The following is a 27102-nucleotide window of genomic DNA, read 5'->3' as shown; positions in this document are numbered from 1 at the left end:
TTATTTATGATATCTTTTTAAAGCAGCACTAACTTTATTCCTTCCCCTACTGTAAAGATACAGAGTTTAAATAATTATCCCAACAGTCACTCTCTCCCACAGTGACATAAAAAAGCTTACAGAAAATTAACAAAACTGGCTTTGTGTACTAAACTTTCAACTGAGTTTCATGATTTTCTTCTAGAGAGATTATTATAAATGGTTCTGCTTAGCAGCAAAGAAAAGAGGCACAGATGGAATCATCACTTGCCCACTCGTTGAAGCATTTGTTTCAAACAAATTCACAGCCGTGAAAAATAGTTTGGGGAGGGCCCCTAATTTAATGTGTAGATAAGGAAAAAAAATTTTCAGAAGTATTTTAAAATGCAAGGTCACAGTACCTTCAGCAGTCTGGAATTAAATGCATAGCATTTTTGGAGTAGGTCCAGCTCTTAAGATAAGTTCTTATTAAATTAATGCATGAGGCAAGTGAGGCAGTAAGGTCTTAACACACTCCCACTACTTACTTGACTGACATATGCAATAGGTTTCTCGGGCACAACGGGGATATGTAAAAGACTGGCACTTTAAACAACTTGCATTTCTGAATGCAATCATCATTGCCCAGATGCAAATTAACTATTTAAAATGCCTGAAACTCAGAGGGATTGGGGTAGATACGCTGAGCTTCCCCTTCCAAAAACTGGAAGCAAGATACTTCCTATAACAATATGAAGAGTGGAAGACTCTAATTTCACAGTATTCTGAGAAAAAATAAAATGATATTCTGATTCATAACTTAGTTAATTAATATCTGAAGAACAACTATATAATGTTTTGACAATTTACAGATTGCCTTTGTTCTCTCAATAATTTTGCTGTCTCATTTGGCTTTCTAGTGAAATGAAGCAAACTGGATATTAAATTGTTTTCATATATATGATTTGAAACACTCAACCACTACTATGAAACTGTGAATTGTTCTACTCTGACATCTGATAATTTTCAAATATTCGTTTTTGTCTCTTTATTCCAGTGCTGTCTCCCTCTGCTTCTATTCCATGAACTACTGCTTCTTGGTTTATACATATATTCCTTTATTCCCTTCACATACAGGAAAGAAAATTTTAAAAGTCTCCTTAATTTTTAGAGGTTTCTCCTACTGTACACTGAATGTAATACCGCTTCATGAATCTTTCTTTCACTATGTCCAAACTATGCTTCCTAAGGGCTGAAAACAGATGCACTCGCACGTGTTTTTAATCTATTTCATGGTGCTCCATTTCTAAACAATAAGTACCAATTTCACAGGCAGGAAAAAACATAAATAACAGTAAGATACAATACTTCCCAAATAATCATCTCAGCATCTACAATAGTAAAAGATTTTCCTGTCCAGGTGAAGAAAATACTTGATAAGCCTAATAATTATAGTAGCAATGCACAAGCTGCCATCTCAGAGATCAAAATTCAAAAATTAGTCTACAGAGCAGGCTCTTAGCTTGTAAGACTGGGTGTGCAGTGAGGAAAATGAAATCGTTCTCTGGGGAAGAACTGCTACAGACTGTCACTGGTGTTAGTTATGGAGAAGGCAATACATAATTTCGTGGATAAAAATACTACATACAGACATGCCAGCTGATCAGTGAAAGGACATGGAGATAAGGCAGAGGGAGGACCCTTTTCTTCTCAAAGAGGTAAACCTCTGTACATGGAGAAAATGACAGTAGCCTTAAAATTCTTAGAAAAACTATTTTTAAATGAACTGTAAAAATATATATATATAAATTATGAAATGAAGGCTAGCTATTCTGTTTGCACATTTCTTTAAAAAAAAAGGTTGCTAAACAAGCCAACTGGAATCAACAGCACATTCATAAAAAATAAACTCAAAAATTATATTTGAAAGTTCCTAGGCATATTAACATCTTGTCTGTTGATGGCAAAAATAAAATAAAATTTTAAACCAACTTCATTAAGGGAGATTTTTTCTTTTTTCCCAAAAGGAAAAGGCAAATTCAATTTGGGTGTTTTTTTTTTTTAATTTAAATAAATAATACAGCCTTAACGACTTCATTCAATTGACAGGTCTTGTATCAATTTTAGGCTTCATTATTTAAACACATATACAAAAACCACATATCTATGAGGAATTGCAAATGAAAATAAAAATAAATGAAGTCATTCATAATATATTTTATAGTTATTTTTAAGATAAAACTAACCCAAATATAAAACCTGCCTCCATATGGTAGTTTTTTAAAAACAATTTTCAAATTAATTTTTTGAAAGGCTTATTATTCTATACTAGTCTCATAGAAATAATGCCCGTTTTCTGTTTTATCTGTTTCTAAGGAAGCAGAGCACATGAAGAGGCTATTTATTCATTTTCAAAATGGACAGGCAGTTTTATATACTTACTTTAAAAGGACAATGTGTTAGATTTTTTAAAGATATTCAGCTTTTATTATCACCTTTAAACAAAATTTCACAATAGAACCACTGTTAAAATCAAACATAGTTTTCCTAAAATAGCTGTCTAAATCAGAGGAGAGTTTGACAAGAAATAAAGTATTCCCCTGAGCAAAACTGCACTGCAATAGACTACAATGGTATAAAGTTCATCATCTTGGTTTAAAAAAAAAAAAGCAAGCATAACTGCAGTCTGGCATTTTAGGACCATGAACTCATCTGTGAATTCCTTACTTCTCTTAGAAGGAAAAAATACACAAAGTTCAGTTAATATGCTTAAGTCACCTTGGCACTCATATTGAAACCGGTTTTCTCATTTGATAAGCATGAAAACAGACTTAATAGATGTTTAGTAATACTCGATACCATTTATTGAGTGTCTTCTCAATGAACTGGCAGTATGCTGGATTTTATAGACACACAATATCATTTAATCCTCATAACTACCACAAAACTGTAGTGGCAGAATGGCAATTTATTTATTTATATACATGTATTTTTTTGGTACGCGGGCCTCTCACTGCTGTGGCCTCTCCCGTTGCGGAGCACAGGCTCTGGACGCGCAGGCTCAGCGGCCATGGCTCACGGGCCCAGCCGCTCCGTGGCATGTGGGATCTTCCTGGACCAGGGCACGAACCCGTGTCCCCTGCATCGGCAGGCGGACTCTCAACCACTGCGCCACCAGGGGAGCCCCAGAGTGGCAATTAAAATCCAGGTCTGTGTGACTCCAAAACCCATGGTCTTTCCATCCTGCCACACTTCCTCTTTTATGTCACAATTTCACAAAACATTTGTGTTCCCACGTTAGGTCAATCAGAGTTAACTTTTTCTGTCACCAGACTTAACTTTTAATTATCTCTACAGAATCAGCCTAAAGAAACCTAATTTAGGTAAAAATTGGTAAGAAAAAATTTAAAAGGGAATATAGAATAAAGGCAGAAGTTTACACAATGAGCCACTTAGCAAACTATAGGAGAAAAAATAAACCAGAGTTGTCCTCGCTGTATCCGATAAACCAAGGAAATGTTGTTAATCCTATTAGAATAATGTGTGCAAACTCTTACATAAATACTAGTTAGAAGCTTACTTCTTAGAAGCATCACATAATAAAGTGTTTATACTGCTGCCATTTGTAAACTGTTTTCTCTGATAAAAGACATAGGCACTTACCATGAAAATGAGTTCTAATTATTATCCCTATTATCTAGTACATAAGAAAAGAGGCTCTCAAAAAAAAAAAGTTGCTGAGGAAATCAATTAAGGAAAAAAAGTGTCCTTTAGAAACTTTTTCTGTACTTAATTTTTAATTCTGAAACAATCATAGATTCACATCAAGTTACAAAGAGTAGTACAGAGAGATTCTGTGTACCCTTTTTCCAGTGTCCTCAACTGGGAACATCTTACATAACTATAGTACAAAACCAGGAAAGTGAGACTGTATAATTCAGACTACTCAGATTTCTCCTTTAGCTACTTTATTTTAAAGTGTGCAGTTTTTCTGGTGTTAGACAGGGCCTTAGACTCTCCTAAGTTTTCTGATGGGAAAACAAAGGTTCGAAGAGGCTGAAGGACTAGCCAAAGTCAGAGTGCTAAGAAGTGACCAAAAAAAAAAGCCAATTCTGAGAGATCCTCTTTCCTCAGAAACAAAGTATGCAATCAGATTAGAGTCCATCAGAATTCCCTGAGGAATTCAGTCAAGACCTTCAAAATAATCCCACTTCAAAGTTAGTTCATCAGATGGACACATATTTTTTCACATATTATTTTTCATCTCTCCAGACCTCAAAAAAATTCCTCATAAAAAAATTTATTGTTATAGGTTTGCTGAAAAATAGTTTTACTGCATCAGTAATATGATAAACCAAACTCAAAGGAAAACTAGGCCAAGCTGGTTACCACTTGAAGTCACAGGCTCTTTGCCACCTTTGATCCCAGCGCAAAGCTGTGTTGGCACAAAGCAGGCTCAGAAACATTGGATGAATGAATGAATGAATAAGCGAACAAACAAACAACTTGTGACAGGACCAAATATACCAAACAACCCAAATGTCTTTAAAAAAAAAAAAAAAAACTCTTCAGTCTAGTAAAATGAGATTTTTTGCAGAAAAATATTTTATTTTGTGGGGTAGTTTTCACAAAATCAGAGCTAGAATGGCCCTTAGAGAACATCTAATCTGCTCATTCTCAACTCTGGCTACACATGAACATCACGTGAGACACTAAAAAATATCATAAGCCCCACCCCACACCTGGGATGGGGCCCAGGCACCTGTATTTTTAAAGCTCCCCATTATTAACTCCCTTATCATAAGAGTGGTTCTAAGTGCCCTATTAAAGATGAAGGAATTGAGGCCTAGTCAAACTGCAATATCTTATTCAGGGTAAAAGAATTGAAACCAGAATCCAAGTGGGAATAGCACTATTTTTTTTAACATAATACAGAAAAAGTATTTCAAGAACTACAAAGCTTCATTTTAACTTTGAAACTGTTGGCCATTTTAAAAAACATGAAACTAGGCCAAAAAATCTATCAACATTTGAACTCTTCCTAGTGTATAGGCACTGTCATTGGTGAACAGACATAAAGGTTTTGCGGCACTTAGCGGGTTTTGCCTGAGAGATTAAAAAAAAAAAAAATTAGGAGTATGGTTCCCATCTTTCCAGTTAACTGCCCTCCCTTAGCAATTAGTAACTCTTGTAGGTAGGTCCCTTAATTGGTATTGTGAAGGGCTTACAGTGGATGTGCATAAAATATGTTTGTTTTTGAACAAAAAGAGGTACATGTATAAAATTGATGGAACTGACTGGATATAAAATATGAATCTATAATATTTGCCATATTGCTCATCATGTTACATAGATAATACACATTTTAAACTATTTACTAAAATCAAATAGTTACATTTGGAAAATTACCTTTAATCGAATCATTTTCAGCTCTCATTATGTCAATGAGTGAACTCTCCAGTGAGTGCATGTCAAAAGTCCTGGGGCGATCCTGTAAACACAAACAGCCACAAACCACTTTTAAAACAGCATTTAATTATAAAAGAGGATAATAAGCTGTATTTGATGGGACACATCAAAAAGTGGCAATTTTCCTCCCTCTCTGTATAAGGCACATTATTACTACATTTTATTTTTAACACTTCCAAAACACCAACACCACAAAAGTTAGGCACCCAGGGCTCAGCAAAGATTGATTTGATTTCTAATAATAATTTCAATAAAAGCATAACTTTCATGAACAAAGAAAAAACAAACTAATTTTCATATGGTTAAGAATATTAAATAAATGTAAAAATAGAATTCATAATCTTTCTCTGTCACTTAAGATTGCAGTCATGTGGCAAAGCTTCCCAAACTTGTTCCAGCAGTAATCTACTAAGGTGGCATCTACATGTGCTATTCAGAATAGCTATATTTACTTATAAGCCAAGATCTGAAAATAATCATCAAATGTCTGTAAGGCCACTAAGTGGCAAAGTATTCTTGATTTTTCTGCCATTAAAGGAAAGACAAGGTGTGGAGAACACTGCTGGTCTAAACCCTGGCTTAACGAAATGCACTTCATGAGTGGGTGAGGAATCTGAAAATATACATCCACCCCAACTGCTGGGGCATTCTTCAGGATAAAAAGTACTAGAGATAACTAAAATTAAAGTTTAGCTTGATAGTGAAAAGTAGATGAAAAAGTTTTCAAATTAAATACATTAACACATATAAAGACGACAGCAAGGGTATTAAAGAAAAGGGGGCTTCCAAAGCCCTCTTTATTACATTTTCTCTCTCATTACTTTTTAACTCAAAGCTTTGGCTTTGTAAAAGGATTCGCCTCATTTTATCCCTTTTTTTTTTTCCCCCACACTTGTTGGGATCTCACTTTTCCACCTTCCAGCTTCTCTAGAACTTTAAGGTTGATAGGTCAAAAGTAGTCCTTCCGATCATCCTGACCTTTCTCCTTTGTCCTTCCGTAACACTACTCACCCTATACTATTATTATCCTTCCATGAAATAGGGACCACCCCTCCTGACCCCACCCACCACACAGATATCCAGTAATATTCACATATTCAAATATTCACATATTTTAGGATACAAACTTTTTTTTACTTCTGCAACCTGAGGGGTCCAAGGGCAGTTACACTGGGATATAATCCATATTTAAAGTAGAGAGTATTACAGGTTTTTCCCCCGGGGTGGTGGGGGATGAAGATGGGAGGGGAGTAGATGCCTTAACATGCTCTTCGGCTCCAAACTGGTATGGCTCTTCCAGAATATCTTTCCCACTTTTCCTCCCGATCCTTTCCTCATTGTCCTCATCTTCTCAATACGGTCCATAGAGAGGCAGGAGGACAGGTGGCCAGAATGAGAATTTCTAAGGTTAGTGTTCACAAAAAGGAAAAACTCTTCTGTTTTTATCCTTCCTCATCTCAAGCCCTGAATTAAATCAAAACTTTATTGCACATTCTTCCGGAAGCCAAGTGGATTTGAGGCATAACTGGAGAAACAAGTTAAGACAAAATTCTGCTATCTCTTTCTGCAGTAGCTGGATTTGTCCTCCCTCCAACAATCTATGCACCACACTCAAAATCAGGCCAGCCACTATCTCTTCTCCACAACAAAACCAGTCTTGGAGACACTAATGCTCAGTGTCTGTTCCCTTGCCTATGTTCTCTGTCAGTTTCCCAAGGGTAGGAAGTATGTCTTAAATCAAAAGTTCCCAACGTTTGTAACTCCCAAAGGGTGATGGTGTATCATCTCCTCAACCCACAGGACTGCCCAGAGGGCCTGATGTGGCAGGAACTCCCTGGCAGATGATTTCTATTTCTATATTATCATTTTCTATGCGTGCCATGATGTGAAACAGGTTGAGAAGCCTTGTTCCACATATCTGTGTCACTGTGCCTCACACAGGGTCTGACAGCTTAGAAAGCCTGCATATGTCTCCTCAATTGAGGAATGAATGAATTCCTTCAAGTAATTTATTTTAAATGTTGAAAATATTTCTTTTCTCCTATTTCCTTATCTTGAGGTTTGTTTTTATACATCCCCTTTCTGGCTATAGAGTTGTAGGGGGTTTGGGGGGTCAAAATGTAATGGTGGTGGGGAGAGATGGAAGAGGAGACCTCAGCCTTTTCTTTTTTTTTTAACGCAACTAAAGTAGTAAGCAACCTGTGAACTTCCAGAACTTGCATTTTGCCAATCACTGAATGACAAGAGCATCCAAGAGAATCAGTCAATTAAGAATATTATACAGTGTTTTTGTTTGTTTTATGACAGCTGTTTCCAGTAAGTAAAGAAGCCTCCTTTTCACCTATAATTTAGCAAAGCCACTTCATACCGCCCCCCCAGCCTATTGCCTAGGATATAAAGATTTTTGCTAAAATAACCACTGACTTCTAATTGGTACAGTACATTAAAACTAAAATCCTAAATGAATATTTGAATTTTCAGTAATGCTTTGTGGGATTAAAAAACAAACAAACAAAAAACCCTCTATCCCTTTTACACTTATACTAGCTTTCCTTTCATTTGTCACGATTCAGTACAAGGATGATAAATAAATACCAATATACAAACTCTGATCAACTGGTACTGACTCTCAGATGTAATGTGCTGAGAAGAATTTTCAGGCTCTGAATGGAATTAGAAGAAAACAGTCTCTCAACAGACATTTTTAAGTGCAAGATACAGACCCAAGGGCACAAGCACCACATTTTTGACAACCCTGGTCTAATATGTACTCCTCCCCACGATCCAACCTTATTCGCAATTACAATTATTATAAACTACTTTACATTTGTATAACACTTTGTTTCCTATGATGCTACGGTAATTCAGAGTTCCAAGCCACATATTTTGTCAAGTAAACATTCTGTTCTCAGAGAGGGTCCAAAGTTTATCATTCTTGATTACTCCCTCACTGACTTTTTTCTGTCTATTTTAAGTATCTAATTTTACAAAAAGGACCAAAATGTAAATGTCTGTGTCATTAAGAAGTAGGTGGAGGGGTACAGACACAAATAAACCCAAGGAATAAGAACAGCACAAACAATGTTGGTTTTCCTGCCCAAGAACCAAAGTGACAAGTCAAGAGTGCTTTGATTTCTATATTTCATTCTTCGATTTTTCCTTTTTGGCTTGCTAATTGGGCCAAATATCAAAAACACTTACCTATTTTCTAGAATCCATTTCCCAGAAAGTAAACTAACTATAAAATAGAAACCTTGTTAAGTGACAGCTCTTCTTGATTGAACTTGAGCTGATGATCAAAATATGAACATCAGCCTAAATCAGTGGAACCGAGCATTAGGCACTAGGAAGCCTGGAGTGTCATGTGAGCTTGGCATTTTCATCCTCTAGACCCTTTTCCTGATCCAAAAAAGGAAAGAGTTTGATTAGATCTCTAATATTCCTTTCCCAGAAACAAAATACACTTGTATTCTAGCTTTCCGATATCCTAAAATAGTCTGTGCTCCTTCAAGATTTGCAGTTTAAATTATGATGAGTATGGAAGGAATCAAAGATGTGAACAAGAATGACTGATCAGGGCTTGCCTGGTGGCGCAGTGGTTGAGAGTCCGCCTGCCGATGCAGGGGACGCGGGTTCGTGCCCCGGTCCGGGAAGATCCCATATGCTGCGGACGGGAGAGGCCCGCGTACCGCAAAAAAAAAAAAAAAAAAAAGAATGACATCAAAGTTTATCACTTCTTGCCCACAAAAAGGTGGGCGGTCAATGACTGATTAATAAGAAAATGAACTTTTATAGAGTCTTAAAAGGACAGTCACTGCGTTTTCATTATGCTAAACATAATGCAAAATAACAAGCATTTTCCAAAACTTACTTAAAACAATTTGTTGAAGGGGGATGTCCTGATTTCCAATAAAAGTTCAAAGACTCTATTGTAAAACAAAAAACACTCTATCTGCTTCAACCCACTGCTGCCAGTTTCTCTTGGCAGACTACAGAAATAAAAAGCAGAAAAGCAGAGCTACCCTTTATTGAGCATCTACTGAGTACCTGACATTATTCTAGGTACTTTTTAAATACTGTCTTAATTAATGTTCAAACCTCCTTTTAAGTTAGATTGTAGTATTCTCTTTTTTTTTTTTGCAGTACGCAGGCCTCTCACTGTTGTGGCCTCTCCCGTTGCGGAGCACAGGCTCCGGACGCGCAGGCTCAGCGGCCATGGCTCATGGGCCCAGCCGCTCCGCGGCATGTGGGATCTTCCCGGACCGGGGCACGAACCCGCGTCCCCTGCATCGGCAGGCGGACTCTCAACCACTGCGCCACCAGGCAAGCCCTATTATTCTCATTTTAATGACAAAAACTAAGACTAGAGAAAATCCACAGTTTACTGCACAGACAGGTTACTGCCTAGTTCAGCAGCTTAGTCAGGATGCAAGCCCAAGTTTCACTCCAAAGGAAATGGGCTGCCTTGGGTAAAGTAATGGTCATGGCAGTCAAAAGGCAGTCACTAGTTAAGATATATATTAGAATAAATGAGATACTCTGTCTGCCATAAGGGTCCTAGGGGCAGGAATGTGCTGGCTAGTACCTGGCAAACAGTAGGCACTCAAATATGACTCAATAAATGAAAGAACAAAATGTATGTATAAGAGTAATATAGGATAATATCGGAGATACTAAAAACATAAGAAGAGATAAAGAAGCTTTATCTTGGGCTTCCCTGGTGGCGCAGTGGTTGAGAGTCCGCCTGCCGATGCAGGGGACGCGGGTTCGTGCTCCAGTCCGGGAGGATCCCACATGCCACGGAGCGGCTGGGCCCGTGAGCCATGGCTGCTGAGCCTGCGCGTCCGGAGCCTGTGCTCCGCAACGGGAAAGGCCACAACAGTGAGAGGCCCGCGTACCGCAAAAAAAAAAAAAAAAAAAAAAAGAAGCAGCTTTATCTTCCTTCTTCCTTTTGAGATGACAGATAGATGTGGTCCACAAATTAAAGACCTAACACAAATGCATCTCTAGGTTAACTACAGCCAACCACAGGAGCAGAAGTGGTAGTAATAGCAATAATAATAGGACCAGCAGCTAACGTTTAACAAGCTCTAATGCTTTACATGCATAATCTCATTTATTCCTCACAAAAATCCTATACAATTAAGTGTTAAGTTATTATTCCATTTCACAGATGAAAAAAGTGAAGCTTAGCATGATTAAGTAACTTTACCAACGTCAGGTAATGGAGAAGGCAGAATTTGAACCCAGGCCTTCTGACTCTAGAACATGTGAGCTTAATAATCATGAATGAAAATAAAAGACCACCAATTATTTTCAAGGCTCAGCAAAGCAAACTTGATTACGACGTGTACACCTCTTTTTATTTTGTAAAAATTAATTGTATTTAATATATTGAGTTGTAACTTGTTGGTTTCAGTTTCTGTCATCTCTACTTCACAGGACAATTTCTAAAGGAAAAACCACACACGCCACTATGAAAATCAACATTGATAAAAATAACCTTCTGACAAAACAAATTAGTATTTCAAAGAGCAGGACCTGTCCTTTTAACATTCACCTGAATAATCCTGATTGCCACAGCGCAAAGAACTGATGACACGTCTTTTTACAACATCCCAGAGTAGCCACGAGAAGCACGTGAACCTGTTGGGTCTATTACAATCAGGATGAACAACCAGACTGCAATTATGCCACAAACCAAAATTATCATTTTGTAGCTTTAAAAAAAAAATCCAGATGGATAATGTAAGCCAGTGTTTCTCATACTTAAAGAGTATATCAGAATCATCTGGAGGTCCTGTCAAAACACAGACTACCGGGGTCAACCCGCCAAGTTTCTCATTCAGTAGGTCTGGGTAGGGTCCAAGAATTCACATTTCTAACAAGTTTCCAAGTGAAGACAGGGACCACACTTTGAGAACCACTGAGTTAAGCAATTCCATTCCACAGGTTAACTTCATTAGATACTTGGGGGTGTGAGTTGTAGCTTACATCCTGTTGACAGCTGTGATGCAGTCCAGCTTAAATATTCTACATCAACCATTTTAAGGTTTCCTTATGAAGAGAAGGGCTTTGCTCTCAAAACCCAAATCAAAGCCCTCTCTTCCAAGCTCTAAGATGCATAAGTTGGAAAAAAGATTACAGTTCAGTTCAGTTTCAACAGAACAACCACCCTGACCACTCCATTAATTGTTCCTGTCTTCTTATACTTGAGTTAGTATGTTTTAGCATTACTAGACCTGGTCTAAAACACAAAATGTACTTAATTGAACGTGCCCACATTACTAAGAACCAAAGCCAAAATTCAGCTACTCCCTTTACTCATTGTCTTCATATAAAGACATACATTACTGTGAGCATCACTTCTCAGACTGCTAGGTATCTGTATCAGCTTATGGAAGTTTCTCTTTCCGGCTTAAACTTTCCCTGGTGAAGAAGGGAAAGGAAAATATTTTGGTTTGAAAGGCAAAGTCTATGCCAGTGTATCAGCTGCCAAAATAAATAGGAAGTTTGAGATGCCAGCAGAGCCCATAATTAATCAAAGGTAACTCTGCGAGTTTTAATCCAAAATTTGCCAAAATGTAAATATTTTTCTTGGGTTAAGTATTTAAGGCCACAGATATCAAAAGTTGGCAATATAGTCAGCTTTCCAGATTCCACTACCAGATGACCCTTCCATCCCTGTGCAGGCACAAGTCCCCTTTTCCCCATATCCCCCTAGCACACCGACAGCCCACATGATATTGACAAGCTCTGTTACAGCTACCCACCCCCTCTGCCGCTGGACTGCGAGCTCCACTCATCTCCACAGCCACAGACTGTAGCAACTGTGCAGCGTCCAGTAAGTCTCTCATCATTGTTACCATCATCATTAAAGTGGCTAACATGTCCCTCCTGGCTCTGTGTTGTGTCTCAGATGAATGATGTATGATTTATGTACATCAGTTCCTCACAACCATCATGTAAAATGGATACAATTATCAGCCCCATTTTAGGCAAATGAGTTCTGACAAGTCAACTACTTGCCCTCAAAGTCAAGAAGTGAGTGGTGGAGTCTGACTTCAGAGCAGAAGCTCAGAAAAGTGGTCCATTTAAATGAGCTTTGTCATGACCTAGAAATTCCAATCTATCAACACCTGCAAGGTATGAAATCCTTCACTGTATACAGGGTCTGAATGCAGAGAACAAGTGTCAGAGGTTAAAGTGAAAGGGGTAATTACCTGAAGTAGGAGAAACCACATTTAATAGCATCTCATATTTCTTAGCAGGATCCCTCTTCAGTCAGTGCTTTCTCATTATGACCGCTTTATAATGAGGCAAAGAGTCTTCCAGATCTTGGGCTACCAAGTGCTTCCTAATAGAATAATAAACTATAACAAAATGAATCAATGTCTTTGGGGTATTACCCTGACTGGATCAATAGCTCCATTTTCTTCCACATGAACTGAAGAATCTGATCTCTCCAGAAAGCCTTTGAGAAAATTTTCTTTGATCCCACCTTCACTAAATAAGCCACATTCAAGTTCACCATTAGAAATCCTTAAAGTGGTAAATATTTCTTGTCACCACTTGACTGTATTAAAAACACAACTTGGCATTCTAGACTTGATTAGTCAGTTCCTAAATCAAGAGGCCCCTTCCTCTCGTTAACCATTTGTTCATTTTCACCTTGCCTGGCAGAGGGAAATAATTAAAATCTAGTCCAAGACCTGCGTTTAAATCACCACTTAGAAGACAACTGATCTTGACACTGCATTGTCTCTGAACCTTGATTTCATCATGGAAATAAGGATCGCACCTCCCTTATAAAACTGGGGTGCAGGGAAATGAGACAAGGCCCACACCACGCCCACCAGTTAGGAGATCCTCTCAATAAACATTCCCTCTGCCCTTTCTCTCTCTGGTGAAATGGCAAAAGAGCCCGAAACTAACATATTAAATTAGGCATTGTTTGTATCTCAATAATTCAGCTGTTCTGTGCTATTTCCTGTAGCTCATTTTCATAGAGAAACAAAAAAGGGGGAAAAAAAGATATTTCCTACCTAATAAGCTATTCGAGGCAAGAGGTCATTAGTTCAGGAAAGTGGGAAGAGCTACTAAAACTAGGCCCTAAGGAATGAAGTCATTTAGACCCTCTGGCCAGTCCTCTGTCTTTGGCCGCTTACTGGCAGTCAGCAGTCCTCTGCTATACATCTGCTGGGCCTGATCAGGGTCCGGAGTCAGCAGAGAGAACGGCCACCCAAATACACAATCTTTATTCTTAAACTGAGGCTTGTTTCCTGTAACCCATAACATCCATAACGTCTCTTCTCTTTCATGAGCCTTGACAGCAACGTCAAAAGGCAGCCTGTGCCCAGTGTCGGCCTCTGGGCCCTCACAGCTCCCCCCGCCACATCCTTAGCTCTCCAGAGTCTCCGGAGCAGAAGGCACTTCTCAACACGCAGGCACAGAGCAAGAGGTCACCGGACTGTACAGTTCATGAGGAGGAGCATGTCTGCCTTGGTCATGTACTCCTAGCACATGGTCCATTGAAAGCATCAAACATTTGTGGGTTGAAAAAGAGCAAGAGATGAAAAAAAGTGTGATGCAGTCCAAAGGCCTGCAAAAGACCCCAAACCTTTAAATTCCCCTTCGGAAAAACAAAAACACATTAACAAACAAAAACACAACCAAAATGCTCTCAGTCCTGTCCTGTTCTCTCTCCTTTTGGAGATCCTTCCCCCAAGTCCACAGAAGCCTGAACCCAGGAGAAGGCTGAAATGAAGAGAGGAAAACTGAACAATCTCCTCCCAAATTTGTGGTCATCAGCTGATGTTTTGGTGTCTTGTTCGATCTCTTTTTTTTTTTTTTTTTTTTTTGACGGCCATGTGACCACCAGCACCCTTCTTGACCTAGAAGGGAGATGCGGCCAATAGTGGTTTCTTTAGAGATTAGCACCAGGTTGAGTGGTGAAACAGGCTGAGCAGGTACAACAGAAATGTGGGCCTTGCTTCAATTTCTCACTATCTTTCTTTAAAAAACAACTAGAAGATATTTTTGTATGTTTTTAAGGGGGAAAAAAAGACTATCTTTTAGAGACACATACTAAACCATTTACAGATGAAATGATACAGTTCCTGGGAAATGCTTCAAAATAACATGAAAGCAGGAAGAGACAGTTAGGAAGATGGATGAAACAGGACTGTCCAGGAGCTGATCATTGTTGGAAGCCAGGTGACATGTATGTACATGGGAATTTGCTATACACTACTCTATTATTGAATATGTTTAAATTTTCCATAATAAGAAATGAAAAAGACTTGGGGGGAAAAACTTTATCCAAAGAGGAAACAAACAAACAAACAAAAAAACCAGTTGGTCACTAAATTTTCCAGCAATGTTCAAAAATGGGAGCATCATCTGGGCTGATTCCCACTATTAAGTACACTGAGTTTATTAAACAAAATTATAGTTCAGATTATAAAATTCTTCTTTAAACTCAAATTACCATACACCAGTTACACAATGGTTTTCACCTTTTAAGAATCTGTGCCATTTGCAAAATTTTGAATTAATATTTCTATTTGATGACTTTCTTATACCAACAGAATCTTTTGGAAGCCAAATATTAGGCACATTTCATTTTACTTCAAAAACACTGGACAAAAGAAATGTGAAACTGAAGGATCAGGAAAGTTGAGGAGCTTGCCTTAGGTCACACAGCTAGTAAGTGGCAGAGCCATCGTTGAAACTCAGATCAACTCAGATCTGACTTCCATATGATAATTAGGAGGTTTTTCTGAGTAGCAACTGTTCTTACATTGTTTGGTTCTTTTTAAGGTTCTTACAGACAGTAAGGCTACAGCAGTTATTTTACTGACTAGCACCAGACGCATTCCTCAAAAACACCTGGGAAAACTATTATTAAAAGTATGTTGCATAACATTTAAATATAAATATGGCTTTAAAATGTATAATACTGAGGAATTAACTATAACTTATTTTAGAGCTAAAAGAAAGCAATGACTGGGATATATCTGGTAAATATGCAGCAAATAGAAATTGCCCAATCGAAATACTCTACAATAGGAAAAGTCCTTCTTTAGCTTAAGGCTTTAAACTTTAAAAATTCAGTTTGCAAACATGAGGGAGGACCTGTAAGTGACTGATGAAGTTTTTTTTCCTTGACATGTAATGAGACCTAAATTCTGCAACCCACAGGCTAAAGTTTGCCTTTTGTAGTACCATTTTGTCACAGAACTTTAAAAAGCACATGTTGTGTACAGGTGTATATTTATAAATGTGACCATTAATAAAATATTTGGAACTGTCATTTACACACTGTTTCTGTTATACCTAAAGTTGAACCTGTTAGTTTGCCTTGAAGTTTAAACAGCTCATGGATTAAAATGAAATATAACTATTGGGCTAGTTGCTAATTTGTTTACAATGATAAAAAATGCATGTTCAGTATCATTCAAAGATTAGCACAGGTCAGAAATACATTATGAATCAAATCAAAACAATTTTTATGATATCTACCTATGCCTAGTCCATAACATAGCAGGTGCTCAATAAATATATGCTAAATAAATTAATTAAAATATAAAAAACAGAACTTAATTCCAGGATAAAAGCTAAAATATATTCAATTCAAATCTATGGTAACTTTTCCTGTCTTTTAACCAACAAAATCATAAATTCTTCATTAAAGTACAGTCTCCTTCTAAGCGTCCATCGACAGATGAATGGATAAAGAAGATGTGGCACATATATACAATGGAATATTACTCAGCCATAAAAAGAAATGAAATTGCGTTATTTGTAGTGAGGTGGATGAACCTAGAGTCTGTCATACAGAGTGAAGTCAGAAAGAGAAAAACAAATACCGTATGCTAACACATGTATGGAATCTAAAACAAAAAAACAAAAAACCATGGTTCTGAAGAACCTAGGGGCAGGACAGGAATAAAGACGCAGACGTAGAGAATGGACTTGAGGACACAGGGGGGGGGAAGGGTAAGCTGTGACGAAGTGAGAGAGGGGCATGGACTTATATATACTGCCAAATGTAAAACAGATAGCTAGAGGGAAGCAGCCGCATAGCACAGAGATCAGCTTGGTGCTCTGTGACCACCTAGAGGGGTGGGATAGGGAGGGTGGGAGGGAGACACAAGAGACAGGAGATATGGGGATATATGTATATGTATAGCTGATTCACTTTGTTATAAAGCAGAAACTAACACACCATCGTAAAGCAATTATACTCCAATAAAGATGTTAAAAAAAAAAAGTACAGTCTCCTTTAATGTATACAAAAACAACCAAATGTTCTAAATTTCTTAAAAATAGGCAAAATCTTTCAAACTACTGAAAGATGCAGGCTGCCAATGCTAATAAATGTTTAGGTATATAAACAATTATAAAACTTCTCTTCAAGAAAACTGATAATTCTGCTAAATGTTTTATCTGTCCTGGGTTGCATCTAGCTTATTTAAAAGTAGTACTCTGAGAAGTGGAGCATATATGATAGGATAAGCAAAACTAAGGACTGCTCAAAATCTTTCATAGATACCCAAGCTTTTTGTAGTTATTTTAATTTCCTGATTTTGCTCAGTATTAGAGATTTTAATTTTATTTTAAACAAAAAAATGTAAGCTACCTAATACGGCCACATATTTAAAGTAGCTTACAATAACCCTTCACTGCTAGGTCTGTGTTCTCAAATTTAAGTGACTTGCTCAAGGTCACACAGCTAACTAGAGCTCAGATCAAACTTAAGTCTGTTTGGATCCAGGGCCTGTGCTTCAGTCTACTATATTTTTGGCCTCACACAATAGCCTTTCTCAGTAATTATCCAAGTGTCAGCTTCAGAAACTGATTAAAAATAGAATCTATAGATCCTTTATCTTTCTATTGAGAATTTTCTGAAAACCTGAAAGTGTAACTCCTTCTGTTCCAATATTATACAACATGATGAGAATCTACGCTAACGTTGAAGTAAAAAATTCTACACTGCTATAAATTTATCATGGTAAAAATATACTTTAATTTCCGCAAGAACAATTTTGTTTGAACAATTAAATACAAAATGACTTTTGTCAGGAAAAATTAAAATGAATGCTCATGTTACAAGCTCCCTGCCTTAAAGAGAAATATATTATCTCATCTGTGATGGGACCAAAAACTGAGGTAAAATACAGTGCTGAAAAAATGTGATAATGGAACCTCAAGCTTATTTTCCTTTATAGAAAGAGCAAAAAAGTCCTAAGGAAAATAGATTTAGACTGTAAAATTCAAAATAGGCATATGTTAACTTTAAGACTACTTTTCCATTTCTTTCTCGTGAACACCAACAAAAATTATTCTCAAAAGCATAAACTCATGAACTAAATAACACCTTTCTAGTTGCAACTAGCAACAAGCACATTCACTAGGCTTGCAATAACCAGGTTTTTCCTGAAAGATGTTGGAACAGTGTGTTGATCATATTCCATGGCTTCCTTGAAGACACATCAAAAAATAATCAAAAAACTACCCTGCCCAAGTTTCAATTCCATCAGAAAAGCAATTAAACCTAGTTAAAAGGCTTTCTACAAAAAGGTGTAAAATGGTATCTGGTAGCCTTTTCCCAAACTTTTCCAATATTTCAATTCTGCTGGAGCCAGAACCATCCAACCCATACTTTACAGTTAAAAAAAATTACTTTCCCGTCTTCTAATATAGATAAATACAAAGTCAAAGAAAATGTTTCCTACATCCCTCTTGGGACTATATGAGAAAACAAAAAATGTAATAACGTTGCACTTTAGACAATTTTAATATTGATAATTCACCATGACTTTCAGACCTGAAGCGATGCAGTAACTTTCTGTTTTCAGATATAAGATGCCATATATAATTTTGAGGGTCAATAAACTGAAAACACAAGGAGAGTTATTAAAGTTAACATAAATTATTTGCCTGGTTAAGACAACTTAACAAATCCATGGTGACCAAGTAAGAGCAAATGCGCTCCAAATCCTAAAATGTCTCCCTATCAATCAAGTTTTAGGACCATCTTTGTAACAGATTTTGTCTCCCCCCTTTCCTTTTTCTTTTCTTTTTTTTTTTTTTTTTTTTTCTTTTTGGTCTACTTCTTGGTTCTTAGCTAATAGAGATGGGGGCGTAACTGAGCTGAATATAAGAGAGTACTAGGATATATAGCATACAATTCTCCTTTACATTCCTGTAAGGACAGAAGATCTAGGCACCCCTCCAAAGAGCTGCTATATTCAAATTCATTATTGGCAGGTGCCCCAATATATTATTTGGTTCGGACATCAGGATTCCAGGATGTGTTTGGCAGGATGGGTAGGATTTTTCTCCCCTTAATGTAAGGGTCAAATCATGCCTTTAGTCACATAAACATGGCCCTTGTTTCTTCATTTTGAAATTAAGACAATAAAACTAAGCCTCATAGGGTTGAGAAATTCTATACACGAAGTGAGATAACATACGTGAAAGCACCTAGCTCAGTACCTAGTATATAGGACGTACTAAAATCAAACAAAAATATATTGATTTGAATATTATTTGTTTAATATTTTAAAGTTGATAAATAAATATATTCTATTATTTTCCACTTTCAAAACTTTATAATCAGCTTTTGATCATCAGGTATCAATGATTCACTGTAAAAATTTTTCTCTCATCTTACATGCTTCCGGGAGGCATTTATTTACCCCTCCCATCTGTAAAATGTCTATGTGAAAAGACACTGTAGTATAATGGTTAAAAGCCAAATCTCATGTGTGAATAGTAATAATAACAATAATAATAATAATAATTTCTACTTCATAGGATTGTTGAATGAATTAAATGAGTTAATACATGTAAAACACTTAGACTATCATAGGCATGTTAGCTATTATTAAATACATATTAGTTTAGTTGTATCTGAAAACTGGATTTCAGGCATGTTATCTGCATCCACATAATGAAAACTTTAAGCTAAGCAAAAATAACTTAGAAACAAATTTTAATACAAAGAAAATCCCAAAATATAATGCCTGTCATATCAGTTATTTAGAGGATTATTCACATATTTGGAATCTTTGCTCCTGCTCCATAAACATGGATAAAAGAGAAGGTTAAGATTGGCCCCAAAAATTAATTTAAAATGTCATCATGAATTTTAATTCACTGTATGTACCCAAACCTGTATTAGACAAATGTAAAAACCATTGATTCATTTCAAATTAAAATAAACATTGCCCAGTATTAGTTACATTTCAGGTAAATTATTTCCTTTTAATATAATAATTCCATGCTAGCCTTTGATTGAATACCAATATTATAATATAGCCATGTAAATTCTATCCTGTAATTTCTGTGGTAAATTTTAAGATCTCTCTATAACACCTAAGGAATTCTTTCTAAAAGCAATAGAAATTGAATTACTAATCTATAAAATGTCTTTCCTAAAATTAATAGTGTTTAAGGTAATAAATTTAAATAAGATAGCAGTGTTTAGAAAAAAGTATGGACTGTGATTGCAGCAGTTTAAATTTCACAGTAGCTTGCTTTAGAATAATAAGGAACTTAGGAATCACCTAGGTCACCACCATCCCCAATTTTATGAAGAAACTGAGGTCCCCAAATGCTATGACACTGATAGGGCCAAGACCACAACCTAGGTGTCTGGGCTCCCAGTCAAATAAATGTTTCTTCAAATCTTTTCATATCAGATTTAACCAAGTAATTCATATCAACTCAAAACAGTATTTTTTGCCAAAAAATTATTCAAAAGAATAATTCTCTAAAACACACACACAGAACTACATTCATTTAAGTAAGCACCACGGTACTCAGTTTACTAACTTCTTATATTTTCAAAACCCTATTAGGAATTTCTTGTCATAAAGATTCTTTTCAAATCACTTATTTTTATTGTGACTTTCAACTCAACCCAATGCTTGCTCTCAGCTCCCCATCTCCCAACCTCTCTCTTTCTCTCTCTTCACTCTCTCACACACAGAAATATATATATACACTCTCCTAAAAATGGTGGGGATGGTGAACAGAAAGCAACTTAGTTTCTAATCCTACCAAATTTGAGCCAGGTATATTGACTCATCCATTTTCCATCCTCAGCATAACAGACAACAATTCTAAGGGAAGAGTTAGTTTCTAACAGTACCTTTTAGTATCAATCTAGTCTACTATTATTTCATACACCAGCTTAATTTCTAAGAAAACATCTGATTAAAAAAATTTCACGTTAAACGCATCCCATTAGCTCCATAAAAATATTAATAATGTGCATATACATATGTTTACTCATTTTCTGGAATTTTTATTTTTCCCAAAGCAAACCTTTATCAAAAGTCAGTAAACTGAGAATGGAAAACAAACTATGAGGTCACATAAATTCATTCTGTCACTTTATAAGTAGCAAAATAGAAAAGTATTTTTAATTCTGAGCCAATCTTAACCCAGTTAAAAATGTTGAGAATGCCGTCTTAGATTTTTTCAAATTAAGAATATATAAATAATTCATAAAAGTTACCTTTGCATTAAATTTCCCTTAAATTTATGTTCAAAGGAATATCAAAACCAACTTTTTAAAGATAGACTGCATGGGATTGCCAGTGTCTTCAACAGCCTTTCACCTGACCACTAAAGCATGATAATTGCTCTCTTCAGTTTGAGTAAAAACCCTTTCTAAAAACAAAAGCCAACAGCTTTTTTTAATACCTGGGCAAAAAAATTATTAAAAAAAAATTTTTTTAACTAGATTTCACCAAATATTTTAAGATACATCCTAATCATTATACCTGAATCCTTGGAGAAGGGTTATTTAATTCCTTGGAATGACATAGGGTTCTCTTAAGAAACTTCCCCTCCCTCTGAGCAAATTATTAATTAAAACAGATAATTCTACTTGTGTTGACATCATATATGGAGACATTGCAATTATTTTGAAATCTGTTTGAGCCTTTGCTGAAAGATCTCTAAAACAACCCTCTAGATATAGCACATGTGTATGCGTACACATGTATGTAGCATTTTTTAATCCTTGCTTTTTAACCTAGAGTTTGTACTCTTATCAGCTGTGTGCTCTTGGGCAAGTTATTATATCTTGCTGATACTCAATTTTCTCATCTCTAAATGGGGATAATAATAGAACTTATCTTGTGGGTTTTGTTCTGAGGACTGATTCAATGTTAGCTTAAAACCCATATAAATTTCCTAAACACATATAAATGATCATACCCCCAAAGTACACAAATTTAGTGGGGCATCTGATGTTCAATTAACTATGAAATTCCCTTTATCCTATGTCTATCAACTAGACTGGCTGCTCATTAATTAAAAAACATGAAACAATGTGACTCTTGCAGAATAAGGATACATTGGTGGCAAGAAAGACAAGTGATCTTTGCCTGGGCCTATTTTTAGGAATGGTTTAATTATCTACACCCCCAAGTGTTAACACTGGAAAATAAACAAATGGGTGAAAGGCATCATAAAAGAGTCACTCTGAGATCAACAGTTTCATAGTATGCAAAAATAATTGGGGATGAAGAAAATATTTAGATCATTTCTCTAGCAGTCCTTACTGACACAAGGCAGGCCAGAATTTGCAAAAAGCTTTAACAGGAATTGCCAAATTGATGAATTCAAACTGTTCAGACCGCAGGGTTCAGAGAGGTTTCAGGTTTAAAATATAACCAGTGAGAAAACTATAATTCAATAGCTGGTTTTCAGTGAACCACTACCTTACAGTGGACAAAAATTAATTTGCGAGGTTACATAGTTATGCAAACGGGTAGAAAATGCTCATCAGTTTCCACAATGAAATATATTTATATCTACATTATTTATTCTCACTTAAATAAGTAGGGAAAAACCAACCACGATTCTCTTGTCAGGCTAGAAAGGTATTATAGTTAATAATCATGACATCACTAACTACCTGGTATTCATAATTATGCTAATTTATATGATTATCTAGGGGAAGATAACAATTAGAAATTTACCAAAAAAAAAAAAAAAAGCTGAATATTTTGTTCCAAATTATACTCCTCTCCTGCCAAAATAATATCTGGTAATTAACTAATTTTCTAAGAAGAGCTCAGATATGAATACAGACAATTCAAACTCTCTTCGTTACATAGATATTACACCCTGCCGTTTCCTTATTTCATCTTAATCTATTAATGGAACATAATCTTACCGGAAAAGGAAAAATGTTGTCAGCCCTGTTCAAGCTATCTTCCATCCAGGATTTAGGAGCAAAGGCAGAGCTGGGGCGAGCATACTTCTGGAGCTGAATATGATTGCTTGCAAAATTTTTCTTCAAAGGCGAGATGGAGTTCAGGGGCGTTATTCCTCCATTCAGCCCTCTGCGGTGATCTCGGCCTTGCGAACCTCCCCAGCCACCATATCCACCACCCCCTGGGCTCCAGGAAGAAGACGGTGTAGGAGAGGGACTCTGGTAGCTGCTCCATGGAGAGGGGGGCTTGTTAAGATTATTCGCCAAATGAGGCAGCTGGTTAAAAGCAGCATTTCTATGTGTGAAAGGTGGGGGATGGGGACTGGCAGGAGACCTCCTTTGCTGCTGATGCTGGCTGTGATGATGCTGGAAATGAGGGTGATGGGGGTGGTGCTGTGAGAGAGGCCCGATCTGAGGAGAGAAACTGCCTCCAAAGCCAGGGCTGACATGATGGGGAAAATTTTGAAACAACAGAGCACCGTTATTAGCCGAAGCAGCCGGGACCCCTCCCTGGTGAAAGAAACTTGCATCTTCATTGATGATTGTAGAGGAAGAAGGTGCTATCGCTGCTGACCAGTTACTGAAACCAGTAAGAGACGACGCGCTAGACGTCAAGGGTTGGGTTGAAGTACCTAGCCCCGTGGCTTCTTGATAATCAAACCCTGTCAACACTGGTGATTCGATTCTTATTTTCTCCTTCCCGTTGCCATTTTCTGAAGAATTGTCCCCTTGATTTTCTTCAGATTTTGCTTTCTCAGTTTCAGGCAGTATTCCAGCTTCCTGACCTGGACTGGGGGAGAGCTGCTGCTTTTCTAAAGGGTCTTGCTGTTCCTGTTGCTGACTTTTTGCCTTTTCTGATCCCAAGATCTCATCCTGAATGTTATGGGTAGCCGGAGCAGGAAAGAGCCAAGCTGACCCGGCACTGCTGCCATTGGCAGCTGTGTTATTATTTATAAAAGCAGCAGGGCTGGGGGTGGCATTTTGGTGATGGTGTGGAGGCTGCAGATGTGGATGGAATCTGACTGGAAAAGCAGATTTATTCCCAGTATTGCTTTGCACTAGCACTCCAAACCCGTAATCCCCCATTTATTATTTTTAGGCTCAGAATCTTATGATAAAAAGAAACAACAGCCTGATGTCTCACGCCTTTGTATCCTCTACCCTAAATTTAAGTTGCTTGTTTGAAATGTCTTATTTTTAGCTAGCTCAAAGATCGCAGCTTATCACCCTAAATAGTACAGATTTGGAATTCTGGTCTCTGAAAGAAAGAAGAAAAAAACTAAAAAAAAAAAAAAAGTCTTAAAACATTGACATGAATCCAACTTATTCTAGGAGGGAATAAAAACGAAGAGGGTAAAAATCAAGTCTTTGGTTAGTAAAATAGGCGCTTTCTTTTTCCAAAGGAAAACGTACATGAATGACAAAAACACAGCTTCTCAAGCATCTATGGATGTAGAAGAATAAGCATTGCGCGGAGTAAAAATATATATATATATAATTTAACAATCACATATGGTCTTCTTCAGCAGTTTAGATTCACTCACATAAAAATTAGAATAGGGCTAAGGGGAGAATACGTTCTTTTCTTGGCAGCTTGGTTAAAAAAATCAGGAATAATTTAAGAACATTATATATTATATATTTATATATATAGATTATATTAGGTTATTTGGGGTGGGAGGCGAATTCCTGGTTGCGGGAGAGGAAATCAGCATTGACTAATGGAAAGATGATTGCAGGGAAGTTTCTGCTGTTCCTGGTCCTGTTTCTGATCTTTCACGGGGTGCAGTTTTGGCCTCTGGGGCTGTTCTTGAAGCTCTGGGTGCAGATCTTGCTGCTGTCGCTGTTCCTGGGGCTCCCCCCGGCCTCCTCTCCCCCATGAAATGGGTTGGAAACACCCGTTTCTCCCTCTTGGGGATGTCGCGATCAGGACGGATTAGCGAGACTCGACGAGGAAAAGCTGGCGGCCCCGGGGTGCGGGGACCAAGGGGGCGACCTGGAAGGTCCTGCGGTTTCGGCCTCTACCCCTCTCTGCGGCTCCGGGGTTTTTTTCCCTCATGGGACCCAGGGGCGGTTTGTTCAGTTCTCTCAGTTCGATTCTCCGCAGGGGGGAAAAAAGAGGAAAAATAGGAAAACCCCACCAGCGTAGTTACTCTAAAAGAGAAGGGCCTTCCCCCCTTTGCTCGCTCTCTCTCTTTTTTCCCCCAGATTTTTTTAAAAACTGTAATTTAGAAGGCTTTTGTTTCTCCTCACGGTTGCTGGGCCGTCGTCGCCGCCGCCGTCGCTTTACCCCGGTCCCGCAGTCCCCGCTGTCGTAGTTGGGGACTCCGCCTGGCTCTTCTTCTCTCCTCCTTCCTCCTCTGCTGTCGCCGCTGCCGCCGCCGCCGCCGCCGCTGCCACCGCCTCCCGGTGCCCGGGTTCAGCAGCCGCGGCTGAGTCCCTCTCCTCAGGACCGAGCCGAGAGAAATGACAACCAGCTGGAAAGACCGAGAGACACTTCCGGTTCGAAGAGGGAGGGGTGGGTTAGGGGAGACACCCCGCCCACCTGCCAAAAAGCCAATCAGCTGCTAGAATTCAGATTAGGCCACGCCCCTCGGCTCAGGCGCCCTCCCAGGAAGGTCGAAAAGTTATCTCGAGAGACGCCCCTTCCGTCTGCGCCTCGCCCAGTGAGGCCCGGCGCCTGGAACCCGCTCCCCCGACTCAGAGTGAGCGCAACTGGTCGCCATCTTTAGTGTGGGCAAAGGACTCCTGCGCTGTTTATCTCGCCTAACCACGTTCTGCAGGAGGAGTATAGCGGGACGCGTGGAAGAGAACGGATTCCTCTAGCACTGCGGTAAAGGGTCCAGGTGTGGGAGATCGGTGGGGCAACCCCTGAAACCGCGGATGAACGGGAGCACTGCCCATAGTAAACGTGGTTCCCCAGGCATCACGTGCTTTGACCGGAGCTCCTCCCCAGAGGGATCTGGAAGAGGAGGCGGGTTTTCCCGGCAGCTGTGCGGTGCCTGGAGTTCCGTATGTCCTTGTCGTGAATGTAGACCTCACGCGGGACTCTCCCTTCACCTTCCATTCCCCCACCCCCACTCCTCCTCTTGGTTTAGGCTCCCGTCTGGTGCAGTCTCAGGCACAAAGATACAGCTGCTGTAAACGTCTGTGGCTGAGCCCTCATTCCCATCCGGCTCTAGTGTACCCTTCCCGCTTACTAGAGGGACATTTCCAAAACGAAAAGCTTGTTAGGGAACTCACCTGCTCAGACCTCTCTGCGACTGCCCACTACCTCCTTGAAAAAGACCAAACTTTTTAGTCTGGCGTTCAAGGCTTTTCCACTCTGGGGGCAGTATATCTTAACACCTCGTCTCCCTCCAACCGCCCCACACCAAGGTGCTACAAATATAATTTCAGCGCCTTTTTACCTTCCCTTTCCTCTCTTCTCCACCTGGTAAACTCCTATTTAGTTTTAGGAATCGGTTCAAAAGCTACCAACTCTGTCTTCCGAGCTCCCTCTTACGAACATCCATGGCCCAGTGTACATCTCATGCTTCTTTATCACCCTCTATTTTAATGGTTGCTTATGTCTCCTGGACCTGTGGTCAACTGTGGGCTCTTTGAGGAGGGAACCTTGTAGATAGGAGTCATCAGTGAATGCATGCTGAAGAAATGAGTGAACAAACCAACTACAATGAAATCTTTCCTGAATGACAGTCCCTTTTCCAAATCTGCATAATTTCATTCCTTATGCCATTTGGTTTGGGGCTCACATCTATCAAACTTTAATCATTTAGGTTGTTCATTTGCTGCTCAAGGGCTCCATGTCTTGTTCATATTTGTACGTTCTCACCACTATGACCACCATCAGGACCTAGATTAATGCCTTGCTCTCAGCACTCACTCTAAAGATGTTGAATAAGTGAGTGTTTTCCTTTAGTAGAAAATGAGAAATGAAACGAAATCAGAGAAGAGCCACAAGTGACTATGGCAAGAGTAGGGAATAAAAAAGGGAGAGATCAAAGACTTTTAAGAAGAATCTCATGAAAAAAGGTGGCTTCCATTTTATTTCCCTAGCCTTTCCTCAATGGCCCCAACTTCTGCTGCCTGAGTTTATCAATCCTCCCATACTTCCATGTAGAACACCTGTTCGGGACCTTAATCAGTGATTTTTTTGTCTTTCGTTGTGTCATGAACATGAGTCTTGTCTCTGTAACTCTACTTTGAGTTCCTTAAGTGTTAGGGATTGGGTCTGATTCTGCTGTTTATTCCCCACAACTGGACATACCTTGAGACTTAGCTGGTTCAGTTAGGTGTCACTTCCTCCAAAATGATTTCCCTGACTACTCCTTTTTGTAGCATCTTACAGATTCCTCTCATTTACTCACTGCTGGTTGTCAGTGAGTTAGTTTTTTCACGAGCAGAGCTTGTGTCTGATTTATCTGTGTGTC

At 38.3% G+C, this 27102-nt stretch overlaps 1 protein-coding gene across 1 annotated transcript in view; it reads right to left on the bottom strand.

Annotated features, from left to right (window-relative positions):
• Positions 1-25131, bottom strand: part of CPEB4 (cytoplasmic polyadenylation element binding protein 4) — a 64853-nt gene extending 39722 nt beyond the window's left edge. Inside the window, exons 1-2 of the mRNA XM_082622075.1 lie at positions 22631-25131; positions 5368-5449 (exon numbers count right to left, since the gene is read on the bottom strand). Coding sequence (XP_082478201.1) covers positions 5368-5449; positions 22631-23755 — 1207 coding nt within the window. The 5' untranslated portion in view covers positions 23756-25131. The remainder of the gene's footprint in view (positions 1-5367; positions 5450-22630) is intronic.
• Between the last annotated feature and the right edge of the window lie 1971 nt (positions 25132-27102).

The sequence above is a fragment of the Mesoplodon mirus genome (genome assembly GCF_964341445.2).
Source record: "Mesoplodon mirus genome assembly, chromosome: 5".
Classification (NCBI taxonomy): Eukaryota; Metazoa; Chordata; class Mammalia; order Artiodactyla; family Ziphiidae; genus Mesoplodon; species Mesoplodon mirus.
The sequence above is the reverse complement of the archived record's forward strand: the minus strand, read 5'-3'. Positions and strand labels throughout refer to the sequence as shown.